The following is a 17,612-nucleotide window of genomic DNA, read 5'->3' as shown; positions in this document are numbered from 1 at the left end:
AAGGGAAGCCTAAGGCAACAGAGGGAAAGAACTAGCCACAGGCATGCTCAATGCCAGAAGAGCTCAGTGCCTGTGCAAAGGGTACAGTCCTGCAGACACCCTCAGACTGGAACCCTGACTTGACATTGGATCACACAGACTATCTCATGAGGACCACAGAGTTCATCTACAGGGAATGTCACTGGTGCTATTTCGAGCACTGCCTGACCACAGGATGCTAGGACCCTTACATTATCCTTTGTGAAGATGCTATATTTGAATAGCATCTACATGCATGGGTGAGTGAATGAACGATACTTGGCATACACTATCAACTAGGGAATTATCATGAGGAACTAAAAAGTGAATGATGCCACTGTATAATAAAGAACAGACCAAAAGCCCAGTCAAATACACACCAACACAGGAAGAAAGTCACCTAACTACTCTCATCAAATGAGCTCTGCCCTTTCGTGTGATTTCTACTTTCTAACTTTGAATAACTTATCTTGGAAAGTAAGCACATATTGGTTATTAAGAGCATGCCAGGCTCATTTCTCCCAGGTTTCTAATAACTACAGCATTTCTTTTTTGTTTGAATCAGCAGGCTTTGTTCTGTGATGAGCCTTTTTAGGACTTACCACAGATTTTTACTTTTAAAAAAGAATCTGCATATAGCTGGTCTCCCTCAGAGAATCCATTTTCCAGAACCTATTCAATTGTTCAATGCCATGGTTTGTAAAGTTTACAGTAATATTTAATAGTAGGTGAACTTTAAGAAAAAAAGAATACAAGACACACCACGCAGAGAGAGACAGACAGAGAGAGAGAGAGAGAGAGAGAGAGAGAGAGAGAGAGAGAGAGAGAGAGTTTTAAACTACACGCTTATTGACCAGATTCCTGAGCATGGGATTTCAAAGAGCCTGAAACTCAATTCAGCGCCAGGAAATGAATGGATGACAGGGAACTGGTCAGGAGGAACCCAGTGAACTCTTCTCTCGCTCACTGGATTAAGTTCAGTGGGCTCCTTTTCCTAGGCCTCCAACATCAACAATTCGTCTACAAATAAAACCAACACACAAGTGATGGAGAGTATGATCCAGGGGCCAATCCTTGCAGAGAAAGCTGTAAGGGCATTTGGTCCATTTAGTGACATTTAGTTCTCCAAAGTAACAGAGATGAACAGGATTAGGAAATTTGACACAAAGTGACAGTCGGAGATGAATAGGAAATTTGACACATTCAGGAAGGAAAGAATAAACAAACAAACAAAAAAAACTAATGGAGAGTGAGTTGAAAATATTCAAGGAAATTCCTAAAAGTACTCTAAGGTAGGAAGGCAGAGGAATTACAAACCCCATGGAAAGAAATCCTTATCAAAATCATCATCATCATCATCATCATCATCATCAACAACAACAACATCAACATCATCAAAAGTAGCAGCATACATGCATGAAATGATCATGCTTCAAACAAGACAGGGACTACTTACTACCCTGAAGCTGTAGCTTAAAGAACGGGAAACACAAGAGAGGCATGTTTGTAGCATTACAGAGTATATCTGCTTCTATGACATAATTCCAGGTAGCAAGCAGAAGCTGGCATGTTTTAAAGCAACAATTAACTTTCATCAAACTCTATGCTTCCTATTTAGAAGGGGAAGAGGTGAGAGAGGAAGCTGTGTCTGCCAAAAGAGATTTTCCCCAAATCACCGAATCTGCCTTGGAAGCCTCAGCCTCCTGGCTACATACGGGACTAATAAAGATCCGCCCAGATGTTTTGTTTAATCTACGTAATATTTTCTAAATATGAAAGGCGGAGGAAATCAGAAACTTCCAAATTCTTCTATGCAAAGTAAAAATCTGTGAGCATAGCAGGTGGTCTTAAAAAGTAAAACAAGGCACTTAGTCAGAGAGACTACATAATGCTATTTACTGCTGCTCAAGGTAGATGGAGGAGATCTCCAGGGTCTCATTTTGTTCCATGACTGGAAAGGGAAAATCAAAGAGTCCCATAAAGAATTGGCCAACGATCGCACGTAACAGTCAATGATCTCCCGCAATCCAGATGTGTATAAACCTCAGAGGTTTTTTGTAATCTCTGCCGCCCCGCTTCACCCAGCTAACAGTGCAGGTGTATTCAGAGCATGTTCCTCATGCTGCTGCCCGTCAGCTGAATAGGAGGCGATCAATCTGTGTCCGTGGAAGACCTTCACACCGGAAGTACAGGGTCCGTGTGCTCAAACTTCCCCTCTGCGTTCAGCGCCCCTGCTGGCTGCCCTGTTCCTGGCCTGGCTTACCTTGAGCATGTTGCGACTGCGGTTGTGTATGGGACTTCTTTTTGGAAGCACATTTGTCTCTGCTGCTGTTTCTGTTCTCTGTGGGTTTGGTGTGAGGAGGGTCATCGTTTGTGGTCAGATACTTGAGAAGCTCTGAGCAGGGACGTCTTTGTGGCTTTTGCTGTTGACAAATGCTCTTTGCTTTATTGCTCCATGAATTCTCGGTCTTAAAAACAAGGCAGAGAGAAAGCTAAAATTAGTGAAGTGAACCTTATCAGAATGGATATAGGTTTTCTGAAGAGATGAGATTTTTTTTTTTTTTTTTTTTTGGTGAAGTACTCCGTCTAAGTGTACTGGATCTATGAGCTGTGAATAATTGTTTGCAGAACAAGGAAGAAAATTACATTTAAAATTCCTAAATGTCATTTATGCAGCTTTTTATTTCATTTCCCCTACATCCCGATGTTCCTACTCAGCAACATGTAACTAACAAGACCCTACAGCGCCTTTACTGTGAGGAAAGGAAAAAAAGAGCTGCTTTAAACCTTAATTTACCGCTGACTGCTGAAGCCCAGTATTCACAACTCTCTTAAGTACCCCTTAACGCTCCGCTTTCGCTCACAGCGAATGGCAAGACAAACATTGTTTAATACAGCCCGCTAACTGACTTATGTCACTGACAGCCTTTTCTGCAATTAATGGCAGAGAGGAATCTTTCACAGTGAATCCAAAACAGTCTTTCTCAGGTTAAACAACTGGCAGAACAGCCACCCTGCATCTTAAAGTCATCCACAGACCACAGCTACCAGCCTACCAGTAAATTGTGTTGTAGGGCAGACCACTGCATGTACTAATCAAGTGGAAAAGGAATCACTCATTCCGGTAATCAGTAAAACAACACAGAGGGGAACTCATCCTAGTTTCCCAATGCCCCAATACCATATTTGGAGACCCACTTTGTATCTGCTTCCCCTCTAGGGGCAGCTGCCAATCCTGGTTAAATTAAAACATAGGAACTGTGGGTCTGATACACAGATTCATGTAACTCCCCCTGCCCAACCCCTTCTCTCCCCTGTATTAAAATGCTTGCATGCGCACCTTAACAATGGCAGGGTTTGTTCTGATCCTGTGGGTGTGGTTTGCATGGTTCTGAGTGCTAAGACCGCTGCATTCATTGTAGCTGAGCTGAGTGTTGGCTGGCGCCAGTAAGAGCTTCTTAAGCTAGACACATACCAGGAAAAGGGAAAGCAAGAAAAGTTATACATCTTCTAAGCTTTGAATTAGTAACTAAAACTTGAAAAGAATTAATTATGTTTCTTTTTTAACTATACCACACTTTACCACAAGAATGAAAAAGGAAATAGTTTCATTTAAAAGAAAGGATTTGAGGACTATGGTATCACCTAGGAAAATCGATTCTTTTCTTTTCTTTGAAACCTGACATCACAATCCTTAAAATTTAAATAATTTTTACATAGAATGATGTCACCATCATTCCTAAGAAGATGTCCAAGCAATACCAGGCTGCCTGGCCCACCAAAGCCTTTAGGGGCAGAGATTAGAAACTAAGCCTTCCTCTCTAGGCTCATCAAGTTCACATGATAATCAACGACAACAGTGTCTTCATCATGTTTCATAACTAAATATATAAACGTATGGGATTAAAGAAATATGTGGATTAGGGCAGTGGCTATCACTGGAGTGAGAAAGGTAAGAAAGGGTTTGTAAGCAGAATGCTGTTCAACAGCCCAGATATGGGTTACAACACGAGCCAAGTATTTCTTCTTGTTTGTTTGTGTCTTTGCTTTTGGAGTCAGAGCCCCCGTATGCAGCCCTAACAAGATTCCAAATGGGCATGCTTCTCCCTCAGCTCCCTGAGCACCTGGATCAGAGGTATGCACTACAATGCCTGGCTTTACCACTTACTATTTTAGTAGCCCAATTTCTTCATTGGTATGAGTCACTCTCAAGAGCCACCCTGCTCTGACATGCAGGATATCTTTGACCCAACTTAATAAACTGTACAATGCGACTCCTCATTCAGGAATTAGTATACTAGACCATAGAGCCAGTGACACACGGAAGGCATGGTGAGTGAGGGATAATTTACACGTGTAATGTTTTTCCTCAAGAGCAGACATCTTAGACTACAAAGAGGAAGCAAGCAGATCTCCATATGTTCATGTAGAGTTCCTTCAGACTTAACGATTTGAGAGAATCAACCTCCAAATAGCATGCCAGAGTGTTTTATTAATGTTAGAACAATGGCATTCAATAATTTACACAGCATTGCTCTTCCATGAGATTTATGGCAAATGACGAATGGCTATCATAGATGAGGAGACAAACTGTACTCAGAACTAATAAAATTCTGGTCAAGCATTTTGTTGGAAGTAAAAGTCACTTCTCATGGCCAACGAATTTACTCTCCATTGCCTACCACAGATTTAGTAACCTGGGCTGCAGAAGAGCTACTGTGTTTCCATCTTCATAAGAAATGCTGATTGAAAGCCGTAAGCTACAGCATAGTGCCTGACTTTGCAATTCTATTTTTAGAATCATATGCAAAAGACAGGTAAACATTATTTTACAATCCGTTAACAGCAAAAACATGGAAGGAAAAAAACTAAATATTTCACCATGTTGGACTGCCCAATAAATCATAGTTATCCCCATACCAAAAACAGTGTGTAACCACTAAAAAGTTCTGCATATGCTGAAACCATATAAATAAACAACAACAACAATAAAAAAAATCCAGACATGGCCAGTTGTATTTACATATTTGTGCATACATTTACAAACATATGCATATATGTATGCAACAATAATAATGGAAAAAGAGGCTATAAATTTGAGAATGGTGAGCATGGGGAGGTTAAGAGGGACATACTAGGAAGGGCTGGAGGGGTGGTAGAAAAATGAGGAGATTAATAAAATTCTATTTCAATTTAAAAAGCATAAAACTTTGACAAATCAAAAAAATCAATGACATATTCATCTTAAATTGAAAAATATTGGATCATTTTGATATAAGGTTTTAAAAATCACAGGCAAATGTTTAGCTTTTTCTTTCTAGACCTGTACTGTAAGCTTTTACCATGAACTTTAATAATTCTAAGACATACAATCACATACAGAAAAATAGTGAAAAATTGTTTTAGTAAATAATTTTCATTATACCATGTAAGAAATATACATTTTTAATAGAGAATTACAAAATAGGCAAATCTAGGGAAGGTTGTGGATGTTTTTTCCCCACTTTGGTCAGAATTAACAATCTAAATCTGACTGTTCCTATACCATAGTCATGCGTTGGGCAGCCAGAGGCAACTCTGACCACAGTTAAGCAGTAGGAAGGGTTCTTACTAGAGACGGCTCTTCTGCCTCCTGAGGGGGAGGGGTGCCGTCAGGCATGGAGGAAGGACTGGCCTCGTTGTCAGTGGTCACGTCTCCATCTGTCAGTGCATCAAATGAGGGCAATCCGTCTTCATCCACCGGGAGACTGTCCAGTGTCTCTGTGAGGACCGCTAGCAAGTTTGCCTCATTCTCTTCATCTATCTTCTGCAGAAGCAGAAAAAAATTACAGAAGACATGAATGGGTTGACATGAGGAAGTAGACACCATGATTGATCAGCAGAGCCTGAACATGTCTGTCAGGTGAGGAGTCTGTATGAGAAATCTTCAATGCCCAAGCACAGCACAAAGGATGCGTCTTCCTCAAACTTTTAACTCATGTTTAGTCTGAATTATATGATTACCAAATATATCTACTGATCTTGGAGCTGTCTGGTTTGGCAATCTGCTAAGTCAATTCTTAATACTGCTGCACAAACTTCTGTTGTATTATAGTCGTTCTTATATCGTTATGTCTTCTGTTTCTAACTCAGGAAATCTTAAGCTTTGAGAGAATTTTAAGCATCATCTAATCTTCATATACAATTCCTAGATCTCCCACACAGTATGCCACTCCAAATATTTAGATAAATTTGTGCTTGAACACCATCAAAAATTTGAACAGTATATACTAAGGGAATCTACACACTTTTGTGATTTCAATTATAATCTCATCACTGTGCACTATCAAACCATTTACTTCTCTCCCTGACATCTCTCCAAACTTAAGTCATAAATCTCTGCCTACTGGATCCTTCTACCATACTATAGCTCTCTTGTCTCCAAAACCCGAACTTTGGACCTTTCAGAGCAAAGCTGCTCTTTCTCTTAAATTCTTTAGCTTGACTCTCAATTCCTCAGGTTCGTGCTCTGCAATACCTGGGCTTCTTGCTATGAAGTTAGTTGCTAAGGGGAAACTTTCCTCTGCAATGTATCTTAACTAGACTCATCTCTTGTGCCAGAGGTATAGCTCTAGCATGAGATGGTTTATAGTAGGGGCTTCTACAATGCATTGTAACTTCTGCATGAACTCATTTTCACGTATGCTCACACAAAGCTAATCCTCGAATTGTGTCTTCCGTAGATGTTGTTGAATGCCTTAGTCTTTGGAGGATATTGCAAGGACTGAAGATAACAATGAGACTGAACTCTTCCCTCTACTGGAAAGTAAAACAGGCTATGAACAAATTATATGAGATAATATTAGTTTGGGGTATCTGTAAAAGAACTGGAATATCTGTATCTGTTAATATTACAATGTGTTCTTGACTCTGCAAGTAATCAATCAGCCACAGTGGTGGGCACATGGAAGAGATAGTCAATGGCTGGTTGAATAAGTCATTGGTGGTATTTGTTGGCACCCACAGAGAAGGTGTACATCACTTTCTTTCTTTCTCTCTTTTCTTTTTTTCTCTCTTTCTTTCTTTCTTTTAACATCTACATTGTTTGTCCAAGTTAACCTGTTTTCAAAGGCTCCTTTTTCCATTTTCCTTTTTCTTTTTTTGTCAAATTCTATAAGCTATGACCTTCACAATATGGCTAAATTATCCCACATGATTCTATTACAAAATGCACCTAAGTTGCTGACATCTAATGAAGCTGGCGATGCCCACCTTCCTGTCTCACTAGCACTGAACTCTAGTTAATTGACCTGACAAAATTACAAGAATCACAGAAAAAGACAGCTAATCAGAAAATCAAATTGTATTACTAGAGAAATTAGGCAGGGCCTTATCACTTAGACATTCTATTTTCACAAGAAAAAAAATGTTTTCCCTTGTTACTGATCACTTTCTATCTGGAAGTCAAACGACAGACTGTGTTTTCTTTTGAATTCAAGAGGTGCAAAGAGCCATTTTATTCTCTGTGGGTATTAATATTTGCATGTGGCATGTCCCCGGATTCGAGACTATAGTCATGTACTTTGGGCACATTACAGTGTGACAAATGGATTGAATCTTAACTTCTAATGGAGAAATCCAACCAGAACTTCACAGTCCCTTTCAAAGGGCACATTTACTTCCATCAACTAAACATCCATCAAAATCCACAGTGCACGGTGACAACGAACAAAAACAAGCCAACAGCCTTAGGTTCCCCAGCTCCTCTGTCTCCCCATACACTCCTGATAACCAAAACAATAAAACATTTTCCTTTCTTCTGCCTTCTGTCATAATCTAGTATCCAAAAATTCTCATGACTCCATTTTGAGTATCCCTACATTCTAATCACCACCACATGGCAAAAATCAAAAACAATTGCAAATCATAAACTTTTCTCCATAAAATTGTATTGAAATAAAATATTCTACCAATTCTTGTCAAAATAATGACATTTGCATTACTATAAGTGGCAGTATTTTCTAATAACATAATCTTCGGAGACATCTCAAGTGCACATGCAAAGTAGAAACAAATGCACTTTCATTCAACTGAACACTTTTCGTGAACACCTATCCCATTTTCAAGACGGTTCAGTTTGCTGCATTCGGAAGAGAACTCAGGAAAAATTGTTAAGAATGTTTACAAATAAATGAATCATTTTGTTTACCCTGATTTAAAATTTGGGTTTGGCTTTCCAGTGGTCCTACAGAGTTGCTGTTTGCTTTCAATCACAGAATACAGTAGCAATACCCCAGCTCAGCTCTACCCTTCGTGTAAACAAACTCTGATAATTCCAGTCAAGTCTAAATGACAAAGAACACTTAAATTAACTAGTTTTTCGTGGATTTCTTTAATAAGCACGGGTGAATGTATACCCCACACAGTGGCAGAAATATCGGGACTTGATAATGTCATAATTAATTTACAAGATCTGATTAAACCACCAACTATTTTAATTCTCCTTTCTCCTGAAAGCACAATGGGAGGGGGGCTTGCAAAAGGGAGGCGATCACAGAAAATGTGTGTTGCTGAGATGCTCATGTGGAGAAGGCTATGATCCAACCAGGACATGCCAGTAAGACCAGCCATTTTTAGACTGTGTCAACTAAGAATGCGCATTAGGTATGTGTACTGTCCCTGTGTGCTTCAATACCATAATGGTTATGCTGAATTTTGGGAGAATGAATGTTATGATGCCAAACTTTTTTATTAATTATGAGAGCCTAATGATCTGCCTCTCTATCAAAGATAACAAATATTCTTACATGGAAAGTTGAGTGGATGCTGTCCCTCACTGTGGCAATTTCAATTAGGTATGTGTGAGTTTCACTAGTCACCGTTCCAGAGAAGCAATAGATGTGACAAAGAGGACTCTGTTAAACAATTAATGTCACTTTCCATTATTGCTCTGGTCCCAATTTACAGAGCAAATAAATCAAAGTCACCACAGATGAAGCATAGCAGCCTACGAGCACATGTCCGTTCACACGTAACAGGGGATGGCAGTGCATGAGTGAGTCTGGTGACATTGCAAGGTGACACAGCCTTGGCCTTTGCCCTGCTCTCCAGTTGCTCGAAATTACAATGTTATAAAATGGAGTATTTCTCGGCTCTAGCCAAAAGAGTAGCTCTCCATCTCTGGGTGGAGACTTCTTTGGGAGTTGCATAGCAGATATCCTGTAGATTGGGTATTTACAGTTCCTAACAGTAGTAAACTTACTGTTATGAAGTAGCAAGGAAATAATTTTCTGGTTGGGGTCACCACAAGGCAAGGAACTGTACTTAATGGTCGCAGCATTGGGGAGGTTGAGGATCACTGGTCTAAAGGATTGAAAAGTAGAGAATGGAGAACGAGAGTCGATCAACACTAGTTGTGTGGAGATCACCATCTCCCATTGGATTCCTTGCAGCAAAAGAGACAGGAAAGCCTAGGTCAACTGGCGTCTCCATAGTTTCTCTGAAGCTATCAAGGGCATTTCTGGGCTGAGGTGGAAACGGGGGACAGAGGGTGGAGGAAAGGGTTCAACCTTGGCTTTTTCTTACACAGTACCATTCTGCTGCTACTTTTCTGACCTAAATAAAGGTCTGTGAGTCTGTAAAACTCCCCTCTCCAAGGGCTCTCCAGGAAGAAAGGAGGCAGAGCAACAAAACCTCCCTCCAGGTGTAAAGAATTTCTAGTGACAGATGATATACTGGCTTTTACACTGACAAGCCAAAATCTAGAATCTGCAACCATTCTTAAGCCATGCCTCATCATTAATAAATAATGGTTTTGAACAGTCAACAGAATGTGGAAACTCATCACTGCTCTCTGAGCCTCCAGTGTCCTGAAGTGACATGTGCATTGAGGGTGACATAATCCAAATGGCACAGCTGAAGAAGGTAGACCATGTTCCTCTGAGTCCGTAACAATCAGCTAAAGATTAAAATCCCAGACTCCAGGACTGAACTGGGATGGCTTGCTTTGTGCACAGCAGCAAAAGGACCTTCCAACTGCTAAAGAAGGAAGACATGGTGGTTGGGCACACAGTGCATTCAGCTCATCCCGCCACATACCCTAGAGAGCAAATAAATCCACCCAATCAACGAGAAGATGAAGGACTCGGCTGCTAACAGACACCTGGAGGGAGAAACACAGAGGAAAACCGCATGTGGCATCCCAAAGGTTTCTAAATGCAGCCTATTATGGAAGGACCGTGCCCTGCTTATGATAGTAATTTTTTCTGCATCTTGTAGAATTGCAATTACACTCTGCATCCCCAGATTCTCACACTCGCTTGATCTCTGTTTGATAAAAATAGTTTAATAGCCATTTAATCACAGCTTCATTATCTTAGCTCTCTTAATGTGAATTAGGCCATGAGAATTCTGGCTTCCTCATTATTCAAATCATCAATAAGAAGGAAACTGGAGTGGGGGGAGTCTTCTTATCACTCATTAATCAATTTCAGTTTCTTAGGAACTGTTGACTCAAAGATCAATCTGGGTGAGAGGTTACTTAACCTTCCGGTGTCTCTATTTTTTCTGTGCAACGTTTCAGGTATTCTGCCTCATTTCTGCTACAGAGCGCCTTTTTCTTCTTCTGAATTTATGATTAATAAGAGAAAAAGTATCAATGCAACTTGAGAATTCTTCAAGCTGGTTCTCAGAAGCATTTCCAGTGTACACACCCATCATCTTGATTACCCACATTTGAATTTCTTCCTATGTGCACAATCTACCACTGGCTTTCCACTCTGGGCCAGCTTCCCCCAAGTACCCAGCATGCCCTAGGCCTCTTCCTTGCCCTATCCTGCTGATTTGGAAACAGCTAATGAAGATGAAATTAACTTCTACTTTAAGTGAGGCCTAATTAGGAAGGGAAATCTGCTAGAGTAACATCTGGTAGTGTATTCCAACGCCAAATATAAATGACATTTTGGATTATCCACTATTTTGGATTATCATTCATTCCACTACATCCTACCAAGAGTTCAAATAAGTAAATAGAAAAGTGACTTTTATGGTAGATTTGAAAACTCAAATGAGGAATCCAATTGATTATAGGTACCCACACCTGAATCACGAAGTTGATATGTGATTTCGTAGACAACAATAACAACAACCAATTCTGCGTGTATGAATTTTGGATTTGATGCATAACATTCCAGGGTTTGGAAGAAGCTTCATCCAAAGTAAAGAAAAATAAGATGTGTTGTTGTTGTTGTTGTTGTTGTTGTTGTTGTTGTCGTGTTCTGAAATGAAATTAAAAGACAGCAATCTAGACTAAGCCCCTCCCGTCACCCACACACACAGTTCCCTCTAGTCAGAGCAGACACTTCTTCTCTTTTTAGTGTTTGAGCTCCCAGAGGCCACTTGGTGGGAAGGAGAGTGAGGTGTGCTGACTGTCTTTAAACAACTCTTTTCCAGCCACTTTCTTCTTTCCCTGCCTGTACTGTCACAATCCACTGTGGAATTTCTTCCATCTCCAAGCAGGGACATCAACAGCTGACCTCCCTCCTTTTCCAGACAATCAACAAGAAACAGGTAAGATCTCCACATAGCCAGCATAGGGGCGTCCTAGACCTTTCCCCATCATGTAATCAGAGCCCCTAAAATATCCTACTCACGTCTGTTTACCATGTGGAATACAGAGCTTAGAACAAGGTACTGACACTTGAAAGCAAAGAAAAAAAGAAAGGACATAAAAACCCCACAAGCATATGCAAGTAACAGACAGTAATTTCAAACAGACCTCCTTAGTTTACAGCATACATTATAAAATACCTCAGTGTGTTTTCATATTTTATAGAGACATCAAGGGTTTACTTATTGCCATTTATCCTTAGAGCCAACAACTTCTGCTGGGTGCTAAAGTACTAAAATTTAAGGGCCAAGGGAAAGAATACAAATTTTAAATTCATTATGTGGGTATGCATACAGACCATTAATATACATTTATAATAACCCTCTTAGAACCCTTGTATGCATATATATATATGTATGTTGTATATATATGTATATGTAAATACATGTACATATATGTATATAACAAGTGCACATTTTAAAACAGTACCTAGTCTCATATATATATATATATATATATATATATATATATATTAGTCTGTTCCTACATAGTTACTTATAGTTGACTGGATAATAATATAAACAGTATATAATCAGCATTTTAAAACTCTTTGCCTCAGTTATTCATTTCAACCAGGGAATGCAATGATAAAGAACTAAGGTTAATTCTTTCAAAGATGAAATAAAATTTGAGTGGAAATAAAATACAGGGAAATCTAAAGATTTTTTTTCTGCATGGCTATATTTAGATGTGTAGGAATCCATTTAATTCCCATGAATACATATGGCCCTATTTAAGCAAGCATAAAATTCATATTCACATCTGTACTTAGATTCCACACTAACTTATTAACTTATATCACAATATTCATGAGTTAATAAGCATGTAGGGAACATGTGGAATTCATTATTCTGAAGCCGTTGTAGGAATCAAAGTGTAAATACAGAAGTTCCATAGAATGGTTGGTGTGGGCAGAATGAGCTATTTAAGAGGACAAACAGAAAAGTGACATTTCATATCTGTTTCTCACAGTAGGAGGAAGAAGGAACTGAGTGGTGGCAGGAAGCTCCATAGATCTGAGAAGAGCCAGCGAGGCAGCATTGCTTTTGACCTTGGATGTAAATGAAGGAAAACGTCATTGCAGAAAGTTCAATGACACCAGACAGCAGACTAGGAGAACAGATGCTTCCTTTCTCAGTGCTAGCATCTGCACAGCCTCCAGTGAAGATGCTCAAATCTGGATGCATGGCACAATCAAGAATGACCATCCTCCGTTGTCAACACAGAAGACTAAGTAACCATGATGGAAATCGGTCAAATCTCACCCCTTTCGTTGCCCGTTCCTGTCCATGCCCCTTCAGATACCCGCCCCCCAAAAAACCCCAAATCCAAAGGGTTTACATACTAGCTAGGTGTTCACCAAATGATTTATTACCCAAACCATGGTGAACGGCCTCACAAGACTGACCAATGGCATCACAGGTTAAATGAGGTGCGTGGTTATCCTTTTCTACGGCAGCATCATCTCAGCATCAATGCCACCATTTATCTGCTTGAATTCTTGTCCACAGTCCACAAAGCACCAGGGATTCACTCCTGAGGCCTTTGCACTTGATGTTTCCTATCCCTATGAGGCTCTCCTGCCAGGTGGCCACATATTCTACCCTCTTTTCCCTTTCTTCACTCAAATAGACTCTCTCACCAAGGACTTCCCAGTGATCCTAGCCACATCCTTGCCACCTCCCCTAACCTGTGACTCTTTTGACACTTGTCTCTATAGTTCATCATGTATCTTAGTGATTTTGCTTGTTCATATTCTATCTAAAACAACATCTCTGAGAGACCTGTTTGATTAGCGTTAGGATACTTGGCCTATAGAACTGGGAGGGCAGCTGAATGGTAGAGAGCTTGACTTGCACGTAGGAAGCTGTGGGGTTTAGCACAGATCATAAAAAGACCCAAGCATATTGGATATGGCTAATTAAATGAATAAGAACTTTTCAGAACAGCCAAAATATATTGTGACATTTCATTCTTCTTCTGTTTTTACTTTTTTCTGCAATTTCCACCGCCACCCTCCCCCAGCATATTTATCTTCTTAATAGTGTTTATCTTCGACTATGATGTAAAATTAGTTTGCATTCATCTCACTCATTCCAGATGATGGTCCAGGCAAGCAGCCAATATATTCTTGATGGGGAAGAAGGAAATATGAACAGTTAGGGATCCAGAGGGGCTACTTCTGAAATTGCCCCCATGGACTTGGTATCCCTAAGGAAAAAAAATGTAATGACCCCTTTAAGTACAGAGATGACTCCATGTCAGCCCTGTTTGTGGGCAGAAATTAGAACACATCACCAAGCTTCCAATTTGCAAACATCTTAAAAGAAACAGAATGATTTTATGAAGTGAAAATCATGCCATATAAACTTATAATCTACTCCCTTTGGAATGCCAGAGATTGAAAAGACCAGAAGAGAATAAAATATTGATACAGTCAATCAGGATCACCTGTATCACTGCACAAAAGGGTCTTCTCTGAGTGGTGGATGTAGATTCATCTTATCCAGGGACTTTAAATTGGTGTTCTGTGGAGCAGCGGTCATTAGTATAGTCGCTGTAAGAATCAATAGTGAATATCAATTTGGTGTGTGTTATGGCATTATGTCACTGGATTTAAAGGCTTGTGTGTTTTAGAAAGCAACAATTTCAGTGAATTATTTAGCTTATAAATGAACGGAGGAGACATTGCCACTGCATTAACCGTATGACTGAGTCATTTGGGGTTTGTCTCGGGATTTAAAAAAGAAAGAAAGAAAACAGCAAAGTGAGAGAGTACAGTGCGAGCCTGGAGACACAAACATTTCAGTTTTTTTCAAATCTTTGTGATTAAACCAAAATACAAAATAATCTGTTGCTAAAAGTAATTATAAGATACTGATCATTGTCTTACAGCTAATTTTTTTCTGTTTTAGTGTTATAATTCTAGTGTTAATATAATTCTAGTTATAATTTTAGTGTTATAATTCTCTTGGATGGATGCTACTTATTTAAAGCATCAGGAAAGAATAGATTATTTTTAATTATAGTACTTTTATTTATCCTCTTAGAATTTCATCTCTGTATGCAACATATTTTGATCAGACTCACCCTCAACTCTTTTGCTACACTTTCCCAACAGCATGGCCTCTTGTTTCTTTTTTAATAACTCACAGAGGCAGTCTGTATGTGCATAAATGTAAAACCATCCAATGGAGCATGGGCAACCTACCAGGGGGTAACATCCCAAACCAACTGTAGTTATCAACTGTCAATGGATCCTCATCTAGGAGTAGAGCATGAATCCTCATCGAGGAGTAGAGCACTGTGTTTCCCTCCCCAATCATTTAGGAATGTTGGCTGGCTTGATCTTGTGTAGGTCTTGTGCTGGCAACTTTAGCTGTAGCAGCTGATTTTACTGAATGCTTCTTATGTAGCTAATGCTGAAATAATTAGCATATGTGCACTGTTTCACTTAAATTATCCATTTAACCCTGTTATTAGTCTTAAATCACATGTCTAATGGGAAGCAGACTTGGATATCAAGCTAAACACATTTAATAAAATATGACTTGCATGTTCCTTATTGAAATTTTATGGAAGAGAAAATTTTTTAGGAATAGGAGGTAAATTTGTGCTATCCTAGTCTATCTTCATATCAGAAGGGCATATCTATCATATCAAAAGATAAGATGTCCATGCACTTATACTCCAAGGAAAATGTATCCTTCATGTGGAAAGAGAGAATCACTTTAAAATTGCTTCTCACTGTTTTTTCTGGGTCATGTTACTTCATAACCCATCTTTACTCCTAGTGAACGTGATTGGTTCTTCTGCTAGAACGTTCTTTCCATTTCCTTCATTTGTTCCCGCTACCCCCATGTCAAAGCTGACCTTAAACATGTTCTCCTTTGTAAGGTAATTTTGCACAAACCCAGATCTTCTAGACCTCTCAAACTTTCCAGATTCTTTGTTTGAATAACAGGTGCCCTGTGAACAGAAACGTAGAGTTCCGAAGCCCATTGTGGATCACTAAATCCAGGTATCTATAGCAATGTCAGCAGAGTAAAAGCATTGAAAATAATGAATGGGAAAAACCAAAATGGATAAGGATTCAACAATTACAAAACAACAAAAGGAGAAATCGAGTAATTTAACCAGTCATTTTTAATGGCTTCCACAATACTAGAATGTAACAACATACAGACAACAGATGGCAAGAACATAATGTTAAGTCAGTCCATGTTATTACACAGGAGAAGCATTGGACGAATTTCTTCAAGATCAATTCCCAACTGATGAAAGTCTGCATAGGAGTGAGAAAGAAAGAGAGGGGGCAAGAAAAGGAGAAAGAAGAAGGGAGGAAGGAAGGGAAGAGAGAGCAGTTGAAGTAATAAGTGCTAATAAATTTATAAATCCCAAGATGAGAACTTCAATGAATAAAAAATTAACTTTATAAAGTTTTCATTTCAATAGTCAAAAACTGTAACCGGCAATCACCCATGAGCCCTAATCAGTCTGGACATCAGCACCAGATCTTCAGAAAGGAGGTGGCTGTAAATAACTTACATGGCTTTCTTGTGTCAAATTAGCAGACTATATGAATCAAGGAGAGAGACAGTACTTTTTTGGAGTGACGATGTAAGCAATCTTTATTCTATATATGATAGTACATTTTCTGCCTAAAAAAACTGCTTAGACAGCATCATCAAAAAGGTCAATGTTACTTGTTCACAAAGACTGAGCACCACGGGATATGGATGCGATTATGCAGCTGCAGATCCCGGCACCTGGATCTATGTGGCATTTCAGGTTGGGTACACTAAGAAGCAGACAGTGTCACATGATCTGATTACTGTGCTATACCAGCAATAGCATAGAATGAACAAAAATGGTTTCAGGGTAGCTGCAAGCTATTCAGAGGTAAGCCTGTCCTCTGTGGGGCCATCTGGGGTAAAGGAAATCAAAGTGTGCTTCCTGGTAATCCTCTGTGCTGTCCCTAGCCCTTCCCCAAGAGAGCAGAAACCATTAGAGCTGAGATTGGATCTGAGACTTCTTGAGCAACTTTCCTACCCTACTAAAGTGCTCTGCATAGACGAGTGGGTTGTCAATAAAGAGTTGCCAAATAAATACAATATGAGAGCTTCATTTTCTCAATGATTTCACATCTAACAATTCTACACGCGGTTTACTTTCCGAAGCTTCTGAATAAGTTTGCAATCTCCTAGGATTTAGATATTGAGCTTCCTTTTAATGCCACACTGAGTGCACCTTTCATGAAGAATCTTTAAACACTTTCCACTGAGTTAGTTCTAAATGCAGCCTCCTTTGTGGTTACTGGTGATTTGTATGCATATGCTGGGAGCGTGCATCGGGAGGTAGCATGAGACACTGCCGTTTAGACAAACTGGCCTATAACATCCATAACTTTTTTTTTTCAGTGAATTTGATATAAGGGGCTTAAAAAACACATTCCCCTGTAGTAGCATGGGAGATAACAAGAGTGAGCCAGGCCAATCTGGATAAGAATTTAGAGTTACAAAACAACAAAAGGAGAAATTGGTTAATTTAACCACTTATCCTTCAGTCATTTCCATAATACCAGGATGCTGTCACAGACAAGCGACACACAGGGAGAGTGAGGAGTCAAATCATGCAATACTATTGCATAGGAATCAGGAAGAAAGACAGTCAGAGTGCTGAGCAAACTTCTGTAAGATCAACTCTCAATTGATCTATGTCTGCATTTGTTCTGATCTAGGCCAGTATGGTGGTTAGTTTTGCCAATAGACCCTGTTGCTTCCTAGGAGAATAAGAGAAAGTAACACTGAAGAAGTATCTATTTCTTGTAGTGCTATTTTCCTTCTTTAAGACTCAACATCATTTAAAATATCATGGATGGAAAAAAATCTCAATATATTGACTTCCAAAGAAATAGTAGAGCATAATTACCAAATTATGCATCTAA

The 17,612-nt window shown here is 39.4% G+C and overlaps 1 protein-coding gene across 6 annotated transcripts in view; it reads right to left on the bottom strand.

Moving 5' to 3' along the window:
- Positions 1 to 17,612, bottom strand: part of Ppargc1a (PPARG coactivator 1 alpha) — a 648,614-nt gene that overhangs the window by 32,622 nt on the left and 598,380 nt on the right. For 4 of the 6 annotated variants that reach the window (XM_032916066.1, XM_032916069.1, XM_032916065.1 and 1 more), the window contains 4 exons: positions 15,539 to 15,634; positions 5,630 to 5,824; positions 3,359 to 3,481; positions 2,282 to 2,486 (listed from right to left, as the gene is read on the bottom strand). In XM_032916066.1, coding sequence (XP_032771957.1) covers positions 2,282 to 2,486; positions 3,359 to 3,481; positions 5,630 to 5,824; positions 15,539 to 15,634 — 619 coding nt within the window. Of the gene's footprint in view, positions 1 to 2,281; positions 2,487 to 3,358; positions 3,482 to 5,629; positions 5,825 to 14,116; positions 14,558 to 15,538; positions 15,635 to 17,612 lie in introns of those variants that run through there. The other 2 variants (XM_032916070.1, XM_032916068.1) reach the window with 2 other exon arrangements.

This window comes from Rattus rattus, chromosome 11 (assembly GCF_011064425.1).
Source record: "Rattus rattus isolate New Zealand chromosome 11, Rrattus_CSIRO_v1, whole genome shotgun sequence".
NCBI classification, from domain to species: Eukaryota; Metazoa; Chordata; class Mammalia; order Rodentia; family Muridae; genus Rattus; species Rattus rattus.
This window is presented reverse-complemented; position numbering and strand designations above follow the sequence as displayed.